At 38.5% G+C, this 24,683-nt stretch overlaps 1 protein-coding gene across 2 annotated transcripts in view; it reads right to left on the bottom strand.

Annotated features, from left to right (window-relative positions):
- Positions 1 to 24,683, bottom strand: part of LOC124555473 (DNA damage-regulated autophagy modulator protein 2) — an 87,050-nt gene that overhangs the window by 20,998 nt on the left and 41,369 nt on the right. For both annotated transcript variants that reach the window (XM_047129396.1, XM_047129397.1), the window contains exon 5: positions 22,323 to 22,461. In XM_047129396.1, the coding sequence (XP_046985352.1) occupies positions 22,323 to 22,461 (139 nt within the window). The remainder of the gene's footprint in view (positions 1 to 22,322; positions 22,462 to 24,683) is intronic.

Here is a 24,683-nt window from a genome sequence, read left to right as displayed (position 1 = left end):
ATTTCACAGAAAATGTTTCAAATTCAATTTGGTTTTGAAAGTGAAAATAATGTACAAGACTCAACATGTTAATAAACACAAATCCCAGAGACCTTAAGATATATGTGAAACCCAATGAATATAATTTGAAGAAATTATGCATAAACTTTCCACAGCATGCTTAATACCAGGACAGTATAGGATCCCCAATTTACAAAATTGAATCTGAGAGGGAAAAGGTAAAGAAGACATCTGCAATAGTTAAATATGAGAATATAATGTTCTTTTTCTGGCCTACTACTGCACATTTACTCTCAGAGTCTCCTCCCCCTCAGCTTTCTTTTCTTTTTGTAGGACACCATTTGAAATTAGGTGGAGTGATATCAGATAAGAAATGACAGGTGCTACACAGAATCAGTGAGAAGAGGAATGTGTGGAAAATACTGGCAACAAGAAGGGATAGGATGAGAGGATACGTCTTAAGACTTCGAAGAGTAACATCTATGGTAATCTCATCATATTTCAGGGCTACAATCAGGTAATAAAGTTTGAATGATATTTTCACCATTTGACTGTACATATTTCTTCATTTTATATTACTTTTATGACTTTGATCTTAAGCCATTATCAAGTACAACAATGTTGGATATAATTAGAATGTTAAATGAAGCCACCATCAAGGTCGACTGAACTGGGTGTTCAAGCATGTAGGTAAGTCCAAAATCATCAAAATGCATGGCACACAGGTAATAAATATATTTTCCAAGCATAAAATTGCCAATGCTGAAGGCAGTGTTATGGGTGGGAGCAGCGGCATCCCAAAGGGATTGAGGGGGGGGGGGGGGAGGGGGAGTGTCTGAGATGTTACTCCACTTGCATTAGGTATGGGATATTCTTCATGTTGTATCCACAGCACATTAGGTCTATTATTTGTCGTAGATCCACCATGCACTAAGCCTTAGAATATTGTTCAGGGTAGCTCTATCTGCAGAGAGTCTGGGATAATGTTTGGAGTGGCTCTGTCTGAGCAAGAATTCTGGGATAATGTCTGGTATGAATCCACCCACATATGATTCAGAGTAGCGTACAGAAATAGAGCCATCTGCGGTAGGTCCAGCAGCACAACTGTTCGTGCCTCTAGCGGGGGAGAGAATGCGACCCCCCCCCCCCCCCCCCCAGGAAACTGCAAAAAAATAGCTGTGGTGTGTGTGTGTGTGTGTGTGTGTGTGTGTGTGTGTGTGTGTGTGTGTGTGTGCGCGTGTGTGTGCGCGTGTGTGTGCCACGCATGCGAGGAAACAATTATGTTATGTTATGTTATTATGAATGCTGTGGTATTCTCTTCCACTACATGTGAGCTGCACATCATATGCACAGTATATGGAATAGTAAAATATTTGGATGCAATGTAAAGTGGTATGATTCTAAAACTGAAAAAAAAGGGATAAAGGCATCATATATTGATGTCAGTACAGATGAAACAAGAATAATTTTGTTGGTGGAGGATGAATGGAGCTCTCTGCCTAATATCGATAGCATACATTCTGTCTACATGACAGATACTACAGCTAGGAATTTGTCTAATTTTTAAAATCATTCATCTTGGATTAAACCATTTTTTGATTGTTCTCTCTGGCAGTACTATTTGTGGGAAATTTACTGCTTTCAACACATATAAAACTGAGTGTTTTGGATGTGAGTGAACATATGTTACAGGGAGATGGTCGAAGATGTGGTCATTGCAGAGTGTGTCCATATCATTTTGGAATGGTGTGGTTCATTAAATCTCTTTCATAGCTGAATTGTCAGGATTGTGTGATAGTGCTATTGGCCAGCCTGTGACTTCCTGTCGCTCATTCCCTGTTTAACATTTGACAATCACACATTATTATTATTTAAATAAGCAATTATCCTTTTGCTGTAAATTAGCCCAGAGGACTTCAATTTCCTCCATTAGTATGCATTTTGGGTAACACTATGCATTTAGAAAAAATACACATCCACCCTCCCCTGGCCATGGAGTATTCATGTCACAGCACACACATAAAAGAATGTAACTACATCCACATTTAAGGGGTACGGCTAAAAGTGTCGTCATCTTGAGCTTTGACCCAGTTTTTTTTTTTGCTACTAATACAAATGATCGACTATACTGGGTTTGACCTGTGTGGCTCTAATGCAAAATATTATCTATCTGTTTACAATTTTAATTATTTAATGAGGATAACAATTACACAAACTCATGCTGTTGGTTTGTGCTCATATAAAATAATGTACTATAAGACATATACTACTACTACAACAGAGGGTTCTTAAGTGCTGGACTGTGGACCAAACTCTAGACAGTGCATCTTATATTATCAAAATACATGTCTTAATTCTACTTAAAATGACATCAAAGTCATCCATACATTATGATGACCTCAATGCTAGGGTACCATTATTGCATTCTAACATTTGGTAGTCGAGCTTTTTTGTATTTTTTATAGACGTCAGGGCCTACACTTACAAATATACACAACTAAATATGTGTTTTTAGTGTTCACAGTAGCACAATGCATGTTGCTTGTCACTGCTGGACCTGAAATTAAACCCCATGGTCCTGGGATATCCATGTTGCAACACACACAAATTGGTGTAATTGAATTGCATATCCAATCACATTTAGAAAGTATGACTAGAAGATCCCATGACTGAACTTGGTTTCACCGCGACCTTAATGCAAAGGGTTTGCTACTAGTATGAACAATTAACATCAGTAAAAAAAGCATTTGGTGTTGGTGGTCATTGTGATCCTATTGCTATGCTAAGACACACTCCAGTTTTTGTCCTAAACATTTACGTTTACTATGACCAACTGACAGGGGAAAAAACCAACATCTTCTGGAATAAATACTGCTGACTTGTATGGATGTACATATAAGGGGTGATTAAAAAGTTCCCGTTCGATGGCTGTACAGTCCAGAATCAGTATGCCAATCAGGCAAAATTAGTGTGAGCACTGAGACAATCATCCCACCACTGTACCTGGTTGAAAATATCCGTTTGGTAGAACAGTGTGTCCTGCTGCATGAAGAAGTCCATAACTGCCTGCCACATCCTCGTCTTACAGGAATTGTTGACTCTTAAAGGCCTTTTTTAAGGAACTGAAGGGGTAATAATTGTATGGGGAGAGATGAGGACTATAGGGCGGGTGCTTGACTGTCTTCCACTGGAGTTGGGGTACCTTCTGCATTATGACATTTGCAATATGGGGACGTGTGTTACTATGAGGGAGCAGCACTCCTTGGAGCACCATTCCACAACGGTGGTTTTCGACAGTCATGCTGCCCCTTACATGTTCTTCACTGTCCAATTGATGTCTACCAGTGTTTGCCCCTCAGCAGTCGAGAAAAGAGTAACAGCTCATCGGTCCTTTCTGGATGCATTTGATAATAGCGTCACCATAGTTCATGTTTCTCCATTTACCACACACAAGCAAGAAAGACATGGACAACTCACTAATACGCTGCCAACATGTTGGTGGTTATATAGCCACAGTGGAGTTGCACTATGTTGTATATATGCTGCAGCAACACCCTCAAATGGAAACTTTTTGATGGCACTTTTTACAATCCAGGTAATCAGGACTGAGAACTGGTTATAAAACTATGCACCATATGACTATAGTTTTAATTATTTAAATGTAAATCGATAACATGAGCTACGAAACAGTGATTCTGACAGCTTTACTGTGGACTGTCTATAGGTGGATGGCATCTATTCATCATAAGCAAATCAGTGTGGGATACAATACCTTCCCAGAGGTGTTTTGCTAGTACAAAGAATATAGAAAATTCTAGTAACAGTAAATCAGAGAATGCAAAGAACAACTTTATATCTCTATAAGGCCTGAAAGTCTTTCTGGCAGAGATATAGAACAAATTAAGCCTTCCTCATACATAATAGAGGCAACTCGTGTTGAGTGGACTTAGACCACTACCTATTAAAGTTTTTGTATATGTAGTCCTAAGGTTGTTCGGCAATTTAGTCTACTGAGATTTGATACTAGCTTATATGTTGATCACATGACATGACACGTTTTTACTGTTATGACTTCTAAAATTATAATACACAAGTGTTATATTTTAGCTGGATGTGTACATGTTGTGGAAGATTGTAGTTTTAATGGATTATTTGGTAATTGCAGGATGCAATACCATACGTCGATACTCTACTTTAAAAAAAACTGTCAAGACCTATCATGGTTTATAAAACCGTGTGCTGTGTGCCTTTGGTTTTTTAACATGGAAATCAATTACACAAAACAGCAATAGCAATATTGTCAGCTGTTTCATAGATGAGCTAATGTTGGAATTCATAGTTACTGTGCTGGATGACTGAAATCAACTCTATTTCCATATTACTGGAGTCCGTTACTTCCTACAGAATCACAATGAGGAAAGATGTTTTATTATGCATTCACATCTATGGCTGGCAGAAACGTTGCCTTCCCAGATGTGTTATGGTTCCAACTCACAGCACTAAAGTCAGTAGGGTATTGTAAATAAAAACCTGTGATTACCCATCGAACCTGTACATATTTATTACATCCATAACAAATTTAGGATTTTTGTGGTACGTTATGAAAATATAGAGGATTTGCTCATCATTCTGAGACCCACACCAGGTTGGACGATTAGATGTGGAATATAATTATCATGCAACCTATCTTAAATGAATGTTCCCTAAATAAATTACCTAGTAGAGTGCTACAAGAAGAAATCATAACATGCAGGGATTACAGGAATTTTAGAAATGGACTGTTGCATTTACCACCTTCTAAGAGCATAAAAAACATAAAAAAATAGTAATATCACTTCTACAGCCTTCTCCTCTCAGCTGCATCCAGCTTTGAACTTGATTCCAATATCAGCTGGTTTGTGTTTTGTCATCAGTTACAATCTCATAGATGGGGTGTTGTTGGAGCTCTAATGATATATGAGAACCAGGAAGAAGGATTCGTGGTAAAATCTTAATGTCCAACACTTCACAGCTGATGACTTTATTGTATTGAGTATACATAGGTGTGTTTTCGCTACTAAATAATGCATTTTTGTTTAACACAGGATATCGATATATTTTTGTTAATAAGACTGTACAGGAAAATCCATCAGCTCACAGATGTGTTCAACAACATACATGAGCCATGCTATAAAAATAAATTTAGAACATTTTAAGGTGGTCTTCATAGTGTGTTCACAGAGACCGCAAGTGTCTCTAAAGTGTCTGGGCCCCTCTATCTGGCATCCGTCTTAAGAGGTGGTGCGAGTTATCTGGCAAAAGCAGTTGCACATGTTATGAGCCACTGAAAAGAATTCTGGAGCATTAGCTAGATGGACACAAAGGTCAGGGATAATCTCCCCACCCCATCCCCCATGATGAATGCCATTGCAATGAGAAATGTATTGCTCTGAGCTACCTGAAGTCTTGCAGTGGTGGACACAGTGCTTACTTAAGGCATTTATGGGAATCGAGAAGAAATGGCAGTGATTCTACTGTTAGCAGGTATGCGCAGTGTGTTTTCCAGCAGTTATTGTGTTTGTTAAACTGAATAACATTAGTGATGTGTCTTTGGAGAATCAACCTGTCAACAGCTCTCTCTCAAACTTCACATTTTATTGTATAGCGAGAGAGCTGTCATGACCTCTATGAGTTGATGATGATGTACATAGATATAATTTATTTTTGCTGCACTGTGGCCGTGCTTGGTAACATTTCGGGTGACGGGGACATTCTCTCTCTCTCTCTCTCTCTCTCTCTCTCTCTCTCTCTCTCTCTCTCTCTCTCTCTCTCTCAATAAAATATCTCGTGTTACATGGTTGTTTATTCTGCCTGAGAGCTCTGGTCTGGCCGGGCCGATCCCTGCTGTTGCTTTTGTTTCCTGATGATCCACCCTATGGTGAGCAGAACAAGACATCAACCGCACATAAGCACTAGTTCTGAAAGCTGGACTATGACTGATCCAGAGAAATAGAAAGGAAGAAAGGGTGTGCCTTGCATTTATCTGTTTATTTCATTTCATCCCCATCAGTGTGCAAGTCACCAAAGTGGCGTCAAATCGAAAGACTTGCACCTGGCGAACGGTCTACCAGACAGGAGGCCCTAGTCACATGACATTTACATCTGTTTATTTGCAGTTCAGGCCCACTTCTTCTTCTTCTTCTTCTTTTTTATGCTGCTACTGCAATTTGAATGTAGCAATTTTTATTTTACTGTTATAAGATCCACATTTCAGCCTTAGGCCATTTTCTAGTACAAAAACTTATTTATACATCAAAAGACATCAGACTGGTATGAAATACAAGTCATTGATGAAAAAGCATATCTGGTCATATAGGCCAGATCTGTTATTAGTAAAAGTGATAATCTCTCTGAAATGCCAAAATATATTGCAGACTTTCATTTCTTGACCCTACAGCACAGCTGTTATATGAAACTGCTAACCAGGTATACGCCACACTATTCTGTCTGAACAACAGTGTGGCACATACTTGTTTACAGGTTAGCAGTTTCATATAACAGCTGTGCTGTAGGGTCCAGAAATGAAAGTCTGCAATATATTTCAGAATTTTGGAGATGCTCTCACTTTTACTTATGACAGATCTGGCCCATATGACCAGATATGCTCTTTTCTGAGACAGACTTGTATTTCATACTAGTCTGATGTATTTTGATAGATAAACAAGTTTTTGTACTTGAAAATGGTTTAAGGCAGAAATCTGTGTTGTGTAACAACAAAACAAAAATGATTACAGTCAAGTGGGGGTAGCATTATTCAAAAAATTTAACATGACTGTGGCTCCAGCCAAAATAAAAATTATCAGCATGCCCACTTATTTCCACCGATGTGATGGTACCTATTTTGCCATTATTACCATGGTTGTAAGGCCCCTCACTTGACACATCAGCAGTGTCTTTTGCTCCAGCAACCAGGTCGGAGAAGATTACACCTGAAATAATGGAACCTTCTTAGCTACTGCTAGTGCTGTGTTCGCAGCTATACCCCACACATCAGCGTTAGAGAGGAGGACTACCCTGCACCCATCACCATGTCCTCCTATTGCTTAGATATACCTGCCTCAAATGACCCACAGTGATGCCACATACTGTTCATCTCTCTAGGCTGCTTATTTTGTAGCACTGTGCCAATTCTTATACGCAAAATGTGTTTGGTTGGAAGCATCAGAACTTTGGTATGACAAGATTATTTCCACCAATATGAGAAAAGCTGATTTTAACACCTACATCTACATGATTACTCTGCAATTGTGAATTAAGTGCCTGGAAGAAGGTTCACTGAATCACCTTCAAGCTGTTTTTCTAACCTCCCACCCTCGAACAGTGTGTATGAAAAACAAACACTTAAATCTTTCTATGCGAGCTCTGATTTCTCTTATTTTATTATGACAATCTCTTTTCCCTATGTAATTAGGCACCAATCAAATATTTTCACACTCTGAGGAGGAAGATGGTGATTGAAATTTCATGAGAAGATCCAGCCACAACAAAAAATGCCTTTGTTTTAATGATTCCCACCTTAATTTGCATATCATATCCATGGGACACACTCCATATTTCATGATAATACAGAACAAGCTGCCCTCCTTTGAACTTTTTCGTTACCCTCCATCACCCCTACCTGATGCGAAACCCACAACAAACAGCAATACACCAGAAGAGGGCAGACAAGCATAGGGTATGCAGTCTCTTTACTAAACCTGTCTCATTTTTTAAGTCTTCTGTCACTGAAACGCAGTCTCTGGTTTGTTTTCCCCATAACATTATCTATGTGATTCTTCCAATTTAATTTATTCCTATCAGTAATCTCTAAGTATTTAGGTGAATTTACAGTCTTTAGATTTGTGTGATTTATTGTGTAACCAAAATTTAATATTTTCATTTTAGTACTCATGTGGATGACTTCATACTTTTCATTATTTAGAGTCAACTGGCACTTTTTGCACCATACATTTACTGTGTCAAAATAATTCTGCAATCACATGATGACTTTACAAGTAAGTAAATGACAGTATCACCTGCAAACAATATTAGAGGGCTGCTCAGATGGTCTCCTAAATTGTTTGTGTGGATCAGGAACAGCAGAGTGCATATGCCACTTCATTGAGGAATGACAGATATTACTTCTGTTTTACTCCATAATTTTCTGTCAGTATGAACTGTGGCCTTTCTGACAGGAAATCATGAGAACAGTCACACAGCTGAGATGATACTCCACAGGCACGCAATTTGATTAGAATTTGCTTGTGAGGAACGACGTCAAAAGTCTTTTGAAATCTCAAAATATGGAATCAATTTGACATACCTTGTCAATAGCACTCATTATTTAATGAGCATAAAAAGCTACTTGGGTCTCACAAGAATGTATTTTCTGAATCCGTGTTGGTTGTTTGTCAATAAATTATTCTCTTCAAAGTAATTCAATATGTTAGTTTACCCATTTGTTGGAGCCACTAGGGCAATCTAAATTAATAAATTAGAGAATATAAACTTCTTTGCCAAGATCGCTAATAATAACCTTTATTCTTGATAACAGGTTTCGGTAATCAGTGTTATCATTTTCAGATCTGGAGAACATTTATACAGCGTATGTACAAAACAATTGTAATATACAGTATCAGGTACAATACAAAAGAAAAAAAAAAACCAGAAATACACAGTACCTCAACAGACAGGTTATCACATATTTCTCAAAATAACAGTAAAGGTACTCTTTCTCATGAACTGGCAGGTAAATAATGGGCTAGATGAATGATGCATTGTCACATCAAAATTAAACCTATTACATACAAAGTTATCCACCACACACATCTGTCTTACGTCACTCACAACAGCGAACATTGTTGCAGCCAGGGTGCCACTAGAGTAGCAGACAGTGACGTGTAAGCCAACTGTATATGAATGTTAAGTATGGAGCTATGGCATCAATATACTCCAAAAGGGACCTGGTGGATACACAGTCTGGTAGAGAGGCCTTGCCTTTATCGAGTGATTTAAGCTGCTTTGCTGTAACGAAGATATCTACTTCTAAGTTACTTATGTTGCCAGTAGTTGTTGATTACAATTCTGATGGTTCAAATGGCTCTGAGCACTATGGGACTTAACATCTGAAGTCATCAGTCCCCTAGAACTTAGAACTACTTAAACCTAACTAACCTACGGATATCACACACATCCATGCCTAAGGCAAGATTCGAACCTGCAACCGTAGCAGTCATGCAGTTCCGGACTGTAGCGCCTAGAACCACTCGGCCACCGGGGCCGGCTACAATTCTGAAATATTTACTTTGTCTTCTCTGGTGAAGGAACTGGGAAAACTGTGTTAATTAATTCTGCTTTAATGGCAATGTTATGAGTAACATCACCACTGATATTGTGCAGTGAAGGTATTGATTGTGTCTTGCTACTTGTGTACTTTACACAGGATCAGAATATCTTTGGGTTTTCTGTCAGATTTCAAGATAGGATATCATCGTGACAACTATTAAAAGCATCTCACATTGAATTTTGCGGTAAATTTCAAGCTTCTCTAAAACTTTGCCAATCTTGGGGGTTATGTGTTCTTTTATTTGGCATACTTTTTATCGTAGCTTCTGCAACAGTGTTTTGACCTATTCTGTGTAACGTGGTGGATCAGTATGATCTCTTATTAACTTATTTGGCACATATCTCTAGACTTCTGTCAGTACTATTTCTTTGACTTTAAACCACATCTGGTCTATGCTTACATTGTTGGACTAGAAGGAGTGGAGACTGTATGTTCAAAAAGCATCAAGCAAATTTTTATCTGCTTTTTTAAAAAATGGATGTATTTTGTGTTTATTTTTGGTGGGTATGGATGTTATAGTATTCAGTCTCGCTACCACAACCTTGTGGTCACTAACCCTTTATCTGTCATAATACTCTCAATTTGCTCAGGATTATTTGTTCCTAAGAGGTCAAGCATGTTTTCGCAACTGTTTACACTGTGAGGGGGCTCCTGAACTAATTGCTCAAAATAATTTTCTGACAACATATGCAGTATGATTTCCAATGACATTTTATGCCTACCACTGATTTTAAACATGTATTTTTGCTAATGTATTGTGGGGAGACTGAAGTCAGCACCAACTGTAATTGTATGAGTAGAGTACCTACCTGAAATGAGACTCAAGTTTTTTTTGAACTGTTCAGCAACTGAGGGAGTTGGTGAAAGGAACAAGTTATTAATTTATTCCAGTTGCCAAGTATAACCTCTACCCATACTAACTCATGGGAACTATCTGCTTCAGTTTCACTACAAGGTACAATAATTCTGACACTGACTAATATTGGAGTTTCCAACTAACAGTAATTCCACCCTCCATGAATGCTCAGACCTTGTGGGCCAAAAGGCTTCTCCTGACCACAGTTAAGTCCTTTGCAAAAATTTAGAGTCAACTTTTGTCTGGTTATAGCCAGCTTTCCATATCTTTAATGGTCTGAACTTCAGTACTACCTATTAGTGCTTGGAGCTCTGGTTTGTTTTCCGACACAGCTAGGACAATTTACTATTAAGGTACTGATTGTTGCTAGGTATACCTTACTGTGTTTGCCCAGCACCTTCTCAGACTGACCCCTTTTCTGTTGTTTTCCAATACCCCTCTACCCTAAGAAACTTCATAGCCCCCTTAACACAGCCCTCACTACCTGCATAAACAGTTCCTGAGTCTAGCGGACACCTGACCTATTAAATAGAACCCAGAAACTCGGCACTCTATGGTGCAAGTTGAGGAATCTGCAGCCTACATGGCTGCAGAACTGTCTGGACCTCTGATTCAGAATCTCCACTTTGCTCTGTACCAAAGGACCACAGTCAGTTCTGTCGACTGTGCTACAGATGGTGAGTTCCACCTTCATCTTGCAAGCAAGACTAGCCTTCTTTACCACTTCATCCAGCTGCCCAAAACCAGAGAAAATCTCTTCAGGTCCCAAGCAATGCACATGTTTAGTATCTACATTAGCCACCACCTGCAGTTGGCTGCACCCTTTGCTCATCATGGTATTTAGAAGCAGCCTTTCCACATCTGGAATGACCCTCCCGATATGTACACAGAGTGCACACTGGATTCCTTCCCCTCTTAAGCGGTCATATCCCTAATGGGCCCCATTACCTGCCAAATATTGGAGTTTCCAACTAACAGTAATTCCACCCTCTGTGAATGCTCAGGCCTTGTGAGCCAAAAGGCTTCTTCTGGAAATCATGTGGTGACTTTGAATAAAAGTCATCTAAGTCTTTTGCTGCCTGCCACACCTCGGAACGACCTTCCACTTGACTACGGGTGAAGGGTCAACCTCAGTGCAAATTGGTACCCAGCGCAGCCATAGTAGTGGAGAGATCAGGGGACACATGGGAAGTACTTGGCATACCTCAGATCCTAACACCCCCCCCCCCCCCCCCCCCCCCCCCCCCCCGCACACGGTGATGTCCACTGGCAACAGCTTCAAGCTGTATGATCAAAGCCAACACTTTCTGGAGCTGTGCACGAATGATCACAAACTCAGCTCAGATCTGAACACAGCAATTGCAGTTCATATCCATAAAAAGTCAATGGAAGTACACTCTAGACAGTAGCCACATAGATAATTGAAGATATGTTGCTCCTGATTGAAGCTCATAAAAATATTCACAAATGAATAGTGTATTCGCCATATCTGTTGCAGGAACACAAGGAATTGTCTCACTGAAAGCTTTGCAAGAGCTCATACATCAAGTTATGAAATTTCTGCTAGGTGTTCCCCCCAGGCTAACCTCACTGAGGTGATGGACACATGCAATTTTCCTAGCTGCACAGATAGACTAACATTTTGCAAAACATCCGGTAACTAGCAAGAATTGAAATAGAAACAAAGTCATGCTCTCTACATGTGTCTTTTGTAGTGCTGTGCTGATTGTTATACACACAATATCTTTGGTTGGAAGCATCAGAGTTTTGCTATTACTTGATGTCAATATGACGCAATGTGATGTTGATGTGACAATGAGATGGAACTCGCATAAGTGGATAAAATACATAAAATTTTAGAAAAATATTAAAAAAAAAAGATCTGGAAACATACGTAACACACTGACAAATATGGATAATTGGGGAAGAATGAGTGGACTTATATATTTGCCATTGTGAGGTCTCTGCTGGTACTTTGAATGATGTAATATTAAATTGTTATTAACATATAGAACTTGAATTACATGGCTTAATGTAATTTGTTATTAACAAATAGACACAGCCTGATTCTCTACCTACGCCGCCCTCCTCCAGAGTGAAACCACCCAATGAAGTGCCTCAGTTATAAAAGGTGAAGAAGGGGAGGGTATGTTTCAAATTCATTCGTCTAGGAGAGAGGAGAAGGAGAAGAAGGGGCGAGGGGCAGGGGAGAGGGGCAGGGGAGTGGAGGGGAGGGAGAAATTGGAGGAGGAGTAGAGGACGCAGTTCCCCTGGATGGCCTCGATCAATTACTGGCGCTTATCCCGGGAAGGGGGAGGGTGATTTGAATAAAAGTCGTCTAAGTGTGTAACTCGACATCACCAGAAGTCCTTATCATATCAGTGACATCCACTACATCTAGAACGCCCACTGATAACCTACTAACTACCACTAAATCTCTGCTTTGCTTCTCCTTCTTTTCTCTTTCCTCACAACTTTTAAATAGGCTTTTTTATCTTGTTCTTTCCACTATTGTTCTCTCACACTTAGATCATACACATAAGGTGTAAGATCATACATATATGATTGTGGACGCACACATAACTAGAATTCCTTTCCTGCTGGGAGATAGTGACTGTGAGAGTTTACCCTGCAAGGTGACTCTACAACATTCTGTTTTTAATCATTAGCCTTCAAAGCACATGAACAACCATAATCTATGGGGAGATATCAGCTGTACAGATGTACTTGTTTTCATAATGACTGTTTTGTGTGATACGTGATTTTGCACTGGGAGACATTGCAGAGCAACATGTTGACATAAAGTTCTGTAAAAACATGTTCATGTTCTCTGGCATGTGGATTCTATGAAAAACTCTTGTTGTATCACGCACTTAATATCCATGTGACATAAACCCTGCAACAGTTGCACGCCGACTGACAGTCCACACCGATGTATAAAAATTCCTTTCCTTTTCATCTCTTCAGACCCAGAAATCACATGACCCGAGTACCTTTCACTTATCAGTGGTAGTATGTTACTCCTTTGTTTCATTTTGACTAAAGGAGCAGTGGTGGAACAGTCAAGAACTGTGGACTGACAGCCCCATGTGAGCAGCGGTGTTTGATACAATTTGCACTGTTGCCTTGAGGAGACACAGTAAAAGGGAAGCTATTATAGCCGTGTTATACTTTATTCTCAAGATGTTTCTTATTGTTGTGGTGTTACATTTCCTTAGTTACATTGTTTTGCTAAGTACAAGCCAGTTAACTGTTCTATTAATAGATGTTTGTGGAATGGAATTGCACTTGGATTCGCAAAGCCAAGAGGATTAAATTTGCCTTCCAAAATCTTGTACTTTAGCACCATTTATTCCTAGGAAAGGCAAAAGTGTTGTACTTATATCCAGTTGCCACCATGATAACAGTGATGATGAAGAGACAGGCAAATAAAAAATGTAAACTTTGTAAATTAGTAAAAAGAAAATTTAAACACAGTAAATTATGTATTCACAATTACTTTACTGATTTTTACCTATAAATTTACATTTATCTCCATGTGGACTGACTGTCTGCAGTGACTACTAATGGTACAAAACATGGTGTGACTTCTGCAGCATCAATAAACATAATTTTAAAAAAAAAATTGAAAATCCAACATGCGAGAACAAACTAGAAAACAATGTCATTTTTTTCTGACATGAATGGGTTATTTCACCATGAACTTGTTCCAAAAGTACCAACTTCTCCATCTGAAATTAAGAAAGATATATATCCTCTCAACAATAAAAGCTCATATGTATTTGATGGTGTTTCCAGTACAGTACTGAAGATTTGTTCCCTTATAATAAGCTCAATTTTATCTAAAATACATAATGTACCACTAACTCAATGCATCTATCTAGACAGATTGAAATATGCAATGTAAACCCCATCATAAGAAAGGTGATAGTAGAGATGTCAATAACTACTGAACTGTTTCACCACTGACACAATTTTCGAAAATTTTTGAGAAAGTGATGTATTCTAGATCAGTACGTCATTTGAGTAACAACAATAATATCCTCAGTGAATCACAGGTTGCATTTCAGAAGAGCTGCTCTACTGAGAACACCATTTACACATTCACTTGCCAAATTTTACAAACAGTAAATAACAAAATGGTGCCATTTGGTATTTTCTGCGACTTTTCAAAGATTTTTGACTGTGAAATTTCGCATATTTCCATTCAATAATGTCATAAGGAATAACATTCTGGAGTAATTCACCTTTAAGAAAGAAAGTATTCATTGCGCAAAAATGTGCTGTTAGAACAATCAGTGGTGCTGCTCACCCACGATCATCTTGTAGACATCTGTTTAAGGAGTTGGGCATTCTGATTACTGCTTCACAGTACGTTTATTCTTTCACGAAGTTTGTTGTAAATAATCCACAACAGTTCAAGAGGAACAATGAGGTACTTAATTACAATACCACAAGGAAAAATGACATTCATTACTGCACATTGAGGGTGTCTTTAGCACAAAAAGGGGTAAACAACGCTGCAACCAAAATTTCTGATCACTAACCCAGTGATATAAAATGTCTGACAGCCAGCAAAGTAAAATTTGAAAGGAAAATGAAAATGTTTCACCTTGACAACTCCTTATTCTGTAGAAGAATTTCTATTATTGCAATCTAAACCAACATTTATTTCTACATGTATACTCTGCAAATCACACTTAATGGCTGGCAGAGGGTTCTATGAATCACCTTCACAACAATTCTCCATTATTCCACTCTCAAACAGCACACGGAAAAAACAAACACCTATATTTTTTCTGTGCGAGCTCCGATTTCTCCATCTTATTATGATGATTATTTCTCCCTAGGTAGGTTTGTGTCAACAAAATGTTTTTGCATTCAGAGGAGAAAGCTGGTGAATGAAATATTGTGAGAAGATCCAACCAAAAAGGGAAATGTCTTTGTTTTAATAACGTCAACCCCAAATCCTGTATCCTGTCCGTGACACTATCTCCTCTATTTCCTCATAACACAAAAGGTGCCGCTCTTCTTTGAACTTTCTTAATGTACTCTGTTAACCCTATCTAATGAGGGTCGCACACCACACAGCACTACTCCAAAAGAGGACAGACAAGCATAGTGTAGGCAGTCTGTTTATTAGATCTGCTGAATCTTCTAAGAGTTCTGCGAAAAAAAATGCAGTCTTTAGTTCGCCTTCCCCACAACATTCTCTCTGTGTTCTTTCCAATTTAAGTTGTTGGCAACTGTAATTCCTAGGTATTCAGCTGAATTTATGGCCTTTGTATTTGACTGATTCATCATGTAAGTGACGTTAAACAGATTCCTTTTAGCATTCATGTGGCTGACCTCACACTTTTCATTATTTAGGGTCAATTGCCAATATTCGCACCACACAGATATCTTTTCTAAATCATTTTGCAACTTGTTTTGATCTTCTTGTGGCTTTACTAGGTGGTGAATGACACCATCACCTACAAACAACCTTAGACTGCTGCTCAGATTGTCTCTTTAATCATTTATCTAGATAAGGAACAGCAAAAGGCCTATATCACTATCTTGGGGAATGCTAGAAATCGCTTCTGCTTCATTCGATGACTTCCTGTCAGTTACTACGAACCATGACCTCTCTGACAGGGATCAGAAGTCCAGTTGCACCACTGAGATGATATTCCATAAGCATGCAATTTGATTACAAGCTGCATATGAGGTACACTGTCGAAAGCCTTCTGGAAATATAGAAATACGGAATCAATTTGAATACCTTGTCAATAGCACTCAACACTTCATGTACATAAAGAACCAGTTGTGTTTCACAAGAACTATGTTTTGCAAATCCATGTTGACTGTGTGTTCTGATCAAGGTAATTTATAATGTTGCAATGCAATACGTGTTCCAAAATCCTGCTGCATATTGACATTAATGATATGGGCCTGTAATTTAGTGGATTACTCCTACTGCCTTTTTTGAATACTGATTTCACCTGGGCAGTCTTTGGGTATGGACCTTTCATTGAGTGAGTGATTGTATATTATTGTTAAGTATGGAGCTATTGTATCAACATATTCTGAAAGGAACCTAACTAGTATACAATCTGGACCGGAAGACTTTCTTTTATTAATCTGGATTGGAAGACGTGCTTTTATTAAGTGATTTAAGTTGCTTCACTACTCTGAGGATATCTACTTCTAAGTTGCTCATATTGGCAACAGTTGTCAGTTTGAATTCTGAATATTTACCTCGTCGTCTTTGGTCAAAGAATTTTGGAAGGCTGTGTTTAGCAACTCTGCTTTATCAGCACTGTCATTGATAGTATTTTCATTGCTATCACACAGAGAATACACTGATTGTGTCTTACCGCTAGCATACTTTACATACAACCACTCTTTCTGCCAGGTTTCGAGACAAAGTTCTGTAGTGGAAATTATCATAAGCATTTTGCTTTGAAGTTTGTGCTAAATTTTGAGCTTCTGTAAAAGACCACTGATCTTGGGGATTTTGGATTAGTTTAAATTTGACATGCATTTTCATTGCTTTTGCAGCAGTGTCCTGACCTGTTTTGTGTACCATGGGGGTCAGTTTTAGAGTATTTGGGAGTTACGATATTCAGTCTTGCTATGACAACCCTGTGTCTGTTTTGATGCTCGTTATTAGCTCAGGATTATTTGTTGCTACAAGATCAACTGTGTTGTCACGACCATTCCCTATCTGATTGGGCTCATGAACTAATTGCTCGACATAATTTTCAGAGAATGCAATTAGCACAGTTTCAGATGATGTTTTATGTGTACCTCCGGATCTAAACGTGTATTGTCACCAACATATCGAGGGTAAATTGAAGTCACCACCAACCAACTGGACTGGCTACTGGTGCAGACCTATTGGTCGATTCATAGGTCATGCTGGACATCCATTGGGTCCCCAAGGCCAGTCCACAACAGTGATACCTACCCACTGTAGCCTCAAGCTGTGTAACCAAAGCCAACACAGTCTGGAGCTGAGAGAAAAGTGTCACCAATTCAGCTCACATTTGCACAAAGCAATCACAGTCCCTTTCTATGCTAAAGACTGTGGTAAACTACACTGCACAGACAAAGAAACAAGTATCGACACATGCTACAAAGCTCTATAGTAATAACTGACAAAAATGCAAGAACTGTGTCAGTACATTAGATTAACATGCAGAGATTTAAAACCTAAGTTTCGAAAGCACACAGGTTAGCACACTGGTTAGGAACTCGTAAAAGTCACAGAATCAATTTACTTTCCAACACAAACAAAAATGCAAGAACACACACAAATCCAAAAACTAAACTACCAAAGAATACAGATGAAACAATATAATTTGCTCCTGGTTAGAAACTCGTAAAATGTCACAAAATTGGTTACTTGTCTGTTGCTGCTTGTGTCTTGGCCGGCTGTAGTGTCTTGGCCGGCTGTAGTATTTCATAAAAGACCAATTTTTGCGGCATAAAGTAAGGAACTGGATATTAGATACAGGCTCCCAGGTAGATGCTATTTTTCTTGACTTCCGGAAGGCGTTCGATACAGTTCCGCACTGTCGCCTGATAAACAAAGTAAGAGCCTACGGAATATCAGACCAGCTGTGTGGCTGGATTGAAGAGTTTTTAGCAAACAGAACACAGCATGTTGTTATCAATGGAGAGACGTCTACAGACGTTAAAGTAACCTCTGGCGTGCCACAGGGGAGTGTTATGGGACCATTGCTTTTCACAATATATATAAATGACTTAGTAGATAGTGTTGGAAGTTCCATGCGGCTTTTCGCGGATGATGCTGTAGTATACAGAGAAGTTGCTGCATTAGAAAATTGTAGCGAAATACAGGAAGATCTGCAGCGGATAGGCACTTGGTGCAGGGAGTGGCAACTGACCCTTAACATAGACAAATGTAATGTATTGCGAATACATAGAAAGAAGGATCCTTTATTGTATGATTATATGATAGCGGAACAAACACTGGTAGCAGTTACTTCTGTAAAATATCTGGGAGTATGCGTACGGAACGATTTGAAGTGGAATGATCATATAAAACTAATTGTTGGTAAGGCGGGTACCAGGTTGAGATTCATTGGGAGAGTGCTTAGAAAATGTAGTCCATCAACAAAGGAGGTGGCTTACAAAACACTCGTTCGACCTATACTTGAGTATTGCTCATCAGTGTGGGATCCGTACCAGATCGGTCTGACGGAGGAGATAGAGAAGATCCAAAGAAGAGCGGCGCGTTTCGTCACAGGGTTATTTGGTAACCGTGATAGCGTTACGGAGATGTTTAATAAACTCAAGTGGCAGACTCTGCAAGAGAGGCGCTCTGCATCGCGGTGTAGCTTGCTCGCCAGGTTTCGAGAGGGTGCGTTTCTGGATGAGGTATCGAATATATTGCTTCCCCCTACTTATACTTCCCGAGGAGATCACGAATGTAAAATTAGAGAGATTAGAGCGCGCACGGAGGCTTTCAGACAGTCGTTCTTCCCGCGAACCATACGCGACTGGAACAGGAAAGGGAGGTAATGACAGTGGCACGTAAAGTGCCCTCCGCCACACACCGTTGGGTGGCTTGCGGAGTATCAATGTAGATATGTAGATGTAGATCTGACAGCTGATAATTCCTGTATTTATATTATGTGGGAAAATAAAACTGAAGAGAGAAATTAAACAACAAATGAACACCTAAACAAGTTTATCAAGTGGTTAAGGACTGCACCATGTTCTTTGCCAAAACCAAAAAAAGAACTTCATCACATACAGAACCTCCATAAGGAGTACCTGTTGCCAAACAGGTACTAAATTCCAGCAGAAAAATTTCGTTATTCAGAGAACTGTAGCACATTGTACAAGAGGCATATCTGAGCCATAAATCTCTAACACGAAGTGGTCCACCTATACAAAACATTCAGAAGAAATAACCATCTACAGTCACCTAAGTCACTGTAGAAGTAATATGCATGAAAATGTGCCTGAAGACAGGTCGCACTCATACTTCTTTTTCTTTGTGGATCCAAGAGCAAGTGACTGCCGTGCATTTTAAGAGACGCACATTTTAACCAGTCTTCAGGCCTCTGTGTAAATTTTAATACTCTCGAAGATGGTTAAGAATACAGTGTGTAGGAAACAGTCTAACTCTTCTACTACACACTACATTCTGAGCACTTCTGGCAAATATTACTTGTTTACGAATGATACAGAGCTTTAAATGCTCAGCATTTAAATTGAACACAACTACATTGATAAGAAAGTGTGTTGAATTAACTTAATGGCAATGCAATCAGGTAACTTTCCCAGCAACCAGTTGCTGAGACCACTATTTGACTGCATTCCCCAAAGTTATTTGAAAATTTCATATGCCAGGAGAGCTTCAAGCTTCAGAAGACAGAGTGCGTTATAGGGAACATAAAGGGTGTTTCTGAGAAATCTATTCTGAGAAGTCTGCCATGAAGTAACACATTGGACTAGGATTTTAAAGTTGTGACTGATGAAAGATCTGTTAAAAATGAACAAATTACTTCTAGATTAACAGTATAGGAAAAAACCTTTGAAATTCAAATCTAAATTATGAAAACACCATCACCAATGATATAGGATTTTCAAGGGAGGTGCTACACAAATGTCTAACATATCGGAATAATATAAAGCAAATTCTATAATAGTTGTAGTTAATGGCAGAAAATGTCTGCATATAGCAGGTTTAGTAATTGTTTTTAAGAATGAAAATCAAACACTGTATTATACGGTAATGAATAAACATGTGATAGCGCACAGAAAAATTGCATTGGTCTGCCCAAATAAGAGCCTTTCACAATATTATTGTGGTCAGTACAACTCTCAGGAAGCTTTCAAAAATCCACTTTGGGCAATGAGATGAAACTGATGCTATGCTTGGGACAAGTGATCTAAGTGACTTATGTCATTTGGTAGGTGATTGCTAACAAACTGAATGGGTCATTCATCAGTTCTTATGGGCCTCCAACATAATTAAATAATTGGGAGCCACTAATGCAACGAATCAATACAGAAGTTTTCAGTCCTGTTAAATGTATCCAGATCAACTGTTCACAATTTCATAATAAACTGTCAACACAATAGTACACTTTTGAATACACTGAGACTGTTAAAAATGCAAGGCACTGCAAATTTTGCAGTGGAATAATGGGAAAAAATCCATGTAAGGATGAAATTCATTTTGCACAGTGGTGGAACACAATATATGATATGCTACTCCAACGGAAGACTGCAGGTGCCTGGTAAACACAATACCTTGCACAGTGTATATGGTGAAATTCACAATAGGGTGAGACTCGGGGTACCTTTTTTCTCAAGCAAAAGGTTCATCCTCCTCACCATTCTGTGTACCAATGCCACAGTAGAGGTTCACAAGGACAATCTAATAATTTTGTTGTTGTTTACCATTGAACAATATACTTGTATGTCAAACACAGTAGCTGACTCATCCATAATGCATGGCTTGTACAACAATTATTTCTGACAAAAGATAGGCTGCACACAGAATGGCATGTTCAGAGTTCTGATTGGAAACCAAATGAACATTTATAGGCATAGAAAAGAACAAAAGCTTTTTAATTGTGTTGCTACATAAGAATGCAGTAGATCAGATGGGAGGAAAATATATTTATTGCACAACTTGGCTGAATGAAGCGATTGGTTGACATGATGTATCTTGGGAAGCATAATGGAATTTTCAATTTGTTTGTAATGGAGGGAAAAAAGTGCAAGTGTGTGTGTGTGTGTGTGTGTGTGTGTGTGTGTGTGTGTGTTCACATGGTGTAGTTGAAAGGAAAACTGATTGCTACATCACAGATACGTAAACACACATCAAAGGCTCAAGGGAAATGGGATGAACATATTTTGTGCTCTGTGATCAACATGTTTACCTCACAAGTAAGAAAAAATTAGCGAATGTTTGTGATACAAAAAAAAGATAAAACATAAGCATCCTCATTTTGGTGTCAGTCAAGCAAGCTCTAGTAATATTAGCATTTTATAGATATGAAATTTATGGGCAGAAAATGTTAAGGAAGATCCACTAATCCCCCTGTCCAAACTCCTGGAATGTAGAGGAGTTGAGGGCTCTTAGATGGTGTTTTACTTTGTAATAACTACTGAAGAAGAGCACTGGAGATGTTCAAACAAAAGCTATAATGCCAAAATCTTTATGACTGCAAATGATCATAATTTATTTTATTTTCTGTCTGATGCAACCACATAATTTTCAATCTTTGGTCTTAAGCATTCCTGAGCATTATACTGATTTCTGTTTTGAACAGCGCCAAATCAGAATCCTGTCTACTTCAGATCATTTAATGATACATGAATAACCTTAATTGTGGATACATGGCTCACTGCAGATGATTGTCGAAACTTTCATACAAAACCTATAAGCATACAAACACATGAGGTGCACATACTGAATGCTACTAAAGTTAGATTCATACTAAGGTTGATTGTTCAAGTGGTTACCCACTTAATGTGGACACAGTATTTTTAAGTCCTGGACACAGTATTTTGAAGTCCAGTAAGAGAACACTCACAGTATGAAGGGTTGTAAAGGTGACTTGATAGGGTGGGGTTCGGAAGGGGGAGTGGGGAGGGTGAGCAAGATTAAATTCTAGAAGGAGTAAGAACACTGTAGTACCCAGTGTTGATGAGAAGATTCCATATGGCCCTGATGAGTACGATTTAGAAAATGTGTTGTGGTGTCACTAACTTCCTGATAAGCACTGTTTGTATGCTCACTTAACAGAAGGGAGGAATCATTTCGAGTCAACATAGGGCACTAATAGTGATTAGTGGAGTTGGTAAAGTGCACAGAGACTTAGGAGCATTATGTTCTTAACAGTGTTAGTGATTCCATATGTATTACAAAATATTTATGAATTGGAGCAGTGAGTGTGACCCACAAGAAAGAAAAATTAAATATTACCTATTAAACAAATACGAAAACTACTGTAACCAGGAAGTCAATGGACAAAAATAATATTATGTGACAACAAACCAAAAATTCTAGATGTTCCACAAAAGAAAAGTATTCAAACAGCCAAGAAACATGCACTTTTTTTAACTTACCTCTGAATTGAATGTGTGACAGAACTCCAGTTATGCTAAGTAAAATAAAAAATACAGTGCATATGACAGCCAGTGCTAGTCTAAGATGGGCCAGCTGAAGACTATTTGCTAATGGCTGCATATGGTAAGAACACACTGCCTGCAAAACAATGAAAAACCAAAATCAGAGAGCACAATCATTAGATTGTTTTGAAATTGCAAAAATAAATTACAATGAATTTAACTTTTGTCAGACAAGTTCAAAGATCTGTACCATCTTATTAAGCTCTTTACACATTTCATATATTACTCACACAATTAACACAAATTACATATTAAAAAAAAATGGTACTTGTGCTAACTGTAGAGCTGGGGTGGTTACCACTGACTAATATTTAGGCACAATTTCAAGGAAAGAATGTCAAAACTACACTTCAGTTGCTCGAATGTTTCAAAGTTTGAACCTTATCAACTAGATCCAACAGGCACCAATCTAGCCTGTAAGAAACTTCTCGTTTTGCATCAATGTGCACCAAAAAGGAATTGCTCTAGAGATAAAAGCTGTGTCCTGAGGCAGGATATTAGCCTTTTGTAAGCATTTCTATGCCAATTGGGCACTCAAAACATGGCAATACCTAGTGTTGCTATGTTTGACTAGGTATTTACATTTATCCCAACATCTCAATTTTTAATGGCTCTCTTACTAGCTTTCAAAGCCTAGCACCATTGGGAGAAAATGCAAATTGGTTCAGAATGAAAGATATATGTATTTGAATTGTACATAGCAGAAATCTTGGGCAATGTGACACAAAATCAATTTAATTAAGGTGCATTTACAAATGATTATTCTAATGAGGAAGACAATCTGTCATAATCCTGGCATTCACCTTAAGCAATTTACAGTAATCATGGAAAACCTAAATCTGGATAGTAACACATGGATCTGAAATGCCTACTCCCAAATACAAATCCAGTGTTCCTGTGCCACCTTGCATCAACTTTCATTCTGCATGGCCAACAAACACAGAGTAACTTTTTGACCATACAGAGATGTAAATAACCAGAAGTAAAGCACCAGCTAGGTAGTTGTGACATTTAAAGGTATTCACCATACAGTATTTTCTATAATGTGACTCCTCGCAGTCATGGGTATCTGCAGAAATTTATCCAAGGAAAGGGGGGTGGGGGGGGGGGGGGGAAGATACAAAAAGTGCCTTATTTTATATACCTTTAGTTCTATTGAATTTGACAATGTGTCAAGCAGAAATGTTACTGTATCTGAAATGTTTGAAGGTTATACAGTCAATATTTTTTGAAGATATATTCCAGTTACACAGCAAAGGGAAGCATATTTCATTAGTAACTCATACCTCTATGGCTGCATGTTACTCTGTGTTGTGCCCAGTATGGTGTAAGAATGTCCCAACACCTTTTCAATCCTGAAATTTCATAATTTTTTCCTCTCTTCTCACATACAATACAACATTTCTTCTCCATTTGGGTCCTCAGATGAAATACAGGCGAATTAGCAAAAAGGTGAATGGCCTTTCAGATCATGATGCACAAATTTTAACTTTAAAAGATTTTTGCGCTGCAACACGTGTTAAATATAGTCATCAGCTGTTCAGGAAAGCTGATCCATTTGCTGTAGAGACCTTTGTAAACCTTATAAAGGAACAAGAGTGGCAAGATGTTTATAGCGCTGATACAGTAGACAACAAATATAGTGCTTTTCTCAAGACTTTTCTCACGCTCTTTGAAAGTTGCTTTCCGTTAGAACGTTTAAAACAGGGTACTAGCACAAACAGGCAGCCTGGGTGGCTGACTAGAGGGATAAAAATATCTTGTAGAACAAAGTGGCAATTATATCAAAACGTTAGAAACAGTCAAAATCTAAATGCAGCAGCCCATTACAAACAGTATTGTAAGGTGCTTAAAAATGTTATTAGGAAGGCAAAAAGTATGTGGTATGCAGATAGAATAGCTAAGTCTCAGGATAAAATTAAAACCATATGGTCAGTCGTAAAGGAGGTTGCTGGTCTGCAGAGTCAGGTCGAGGATATAGAATCAGTGCGTAGTGGGAATGTCCGTGTTACTGATAAGTCGCATATATGTACAGTATTTAATAATCACTTTCTGAATATAGCAGGTGAACTAAATAGAAACCTAGCCCCAACAGGGAATCATATAGCGCTCTTAGAAAAAAGTGTTCCGAGACTGTTACCTGAAATGCTCCTCCATGATACTGACAAGAGGGAGATTGAGTTAATAATTAAATCACTAAAGACCAAGAACTCTCATGGATATGACGGGGTATCTAGCAGAATACTGAAGTATTGTTCTATGTATGTTAGCCCAGTTCTCAGCCATATCTGTAACTTT

The sequence above is a fragment of the Schistocerca americana genome, chromosome X (assembly GCF_021461395.2).
Source record: "Schistocerca americana isolate TAMUIC-IGC-003095 chromosome X, iqSchAmer2.1, whole genome shotgun sequence".
Taxonomy (NCBI): Eukaryota; Metazoa; Arthropoda; class Insecta; order Orthoptera; family Acrididae; genus Schistocerca; species Schistocerca americana.
Note: the sequence above shows the minus strand (reverse complement) of the source record. Positions and strands in the feature narration are given on the sequence as shown.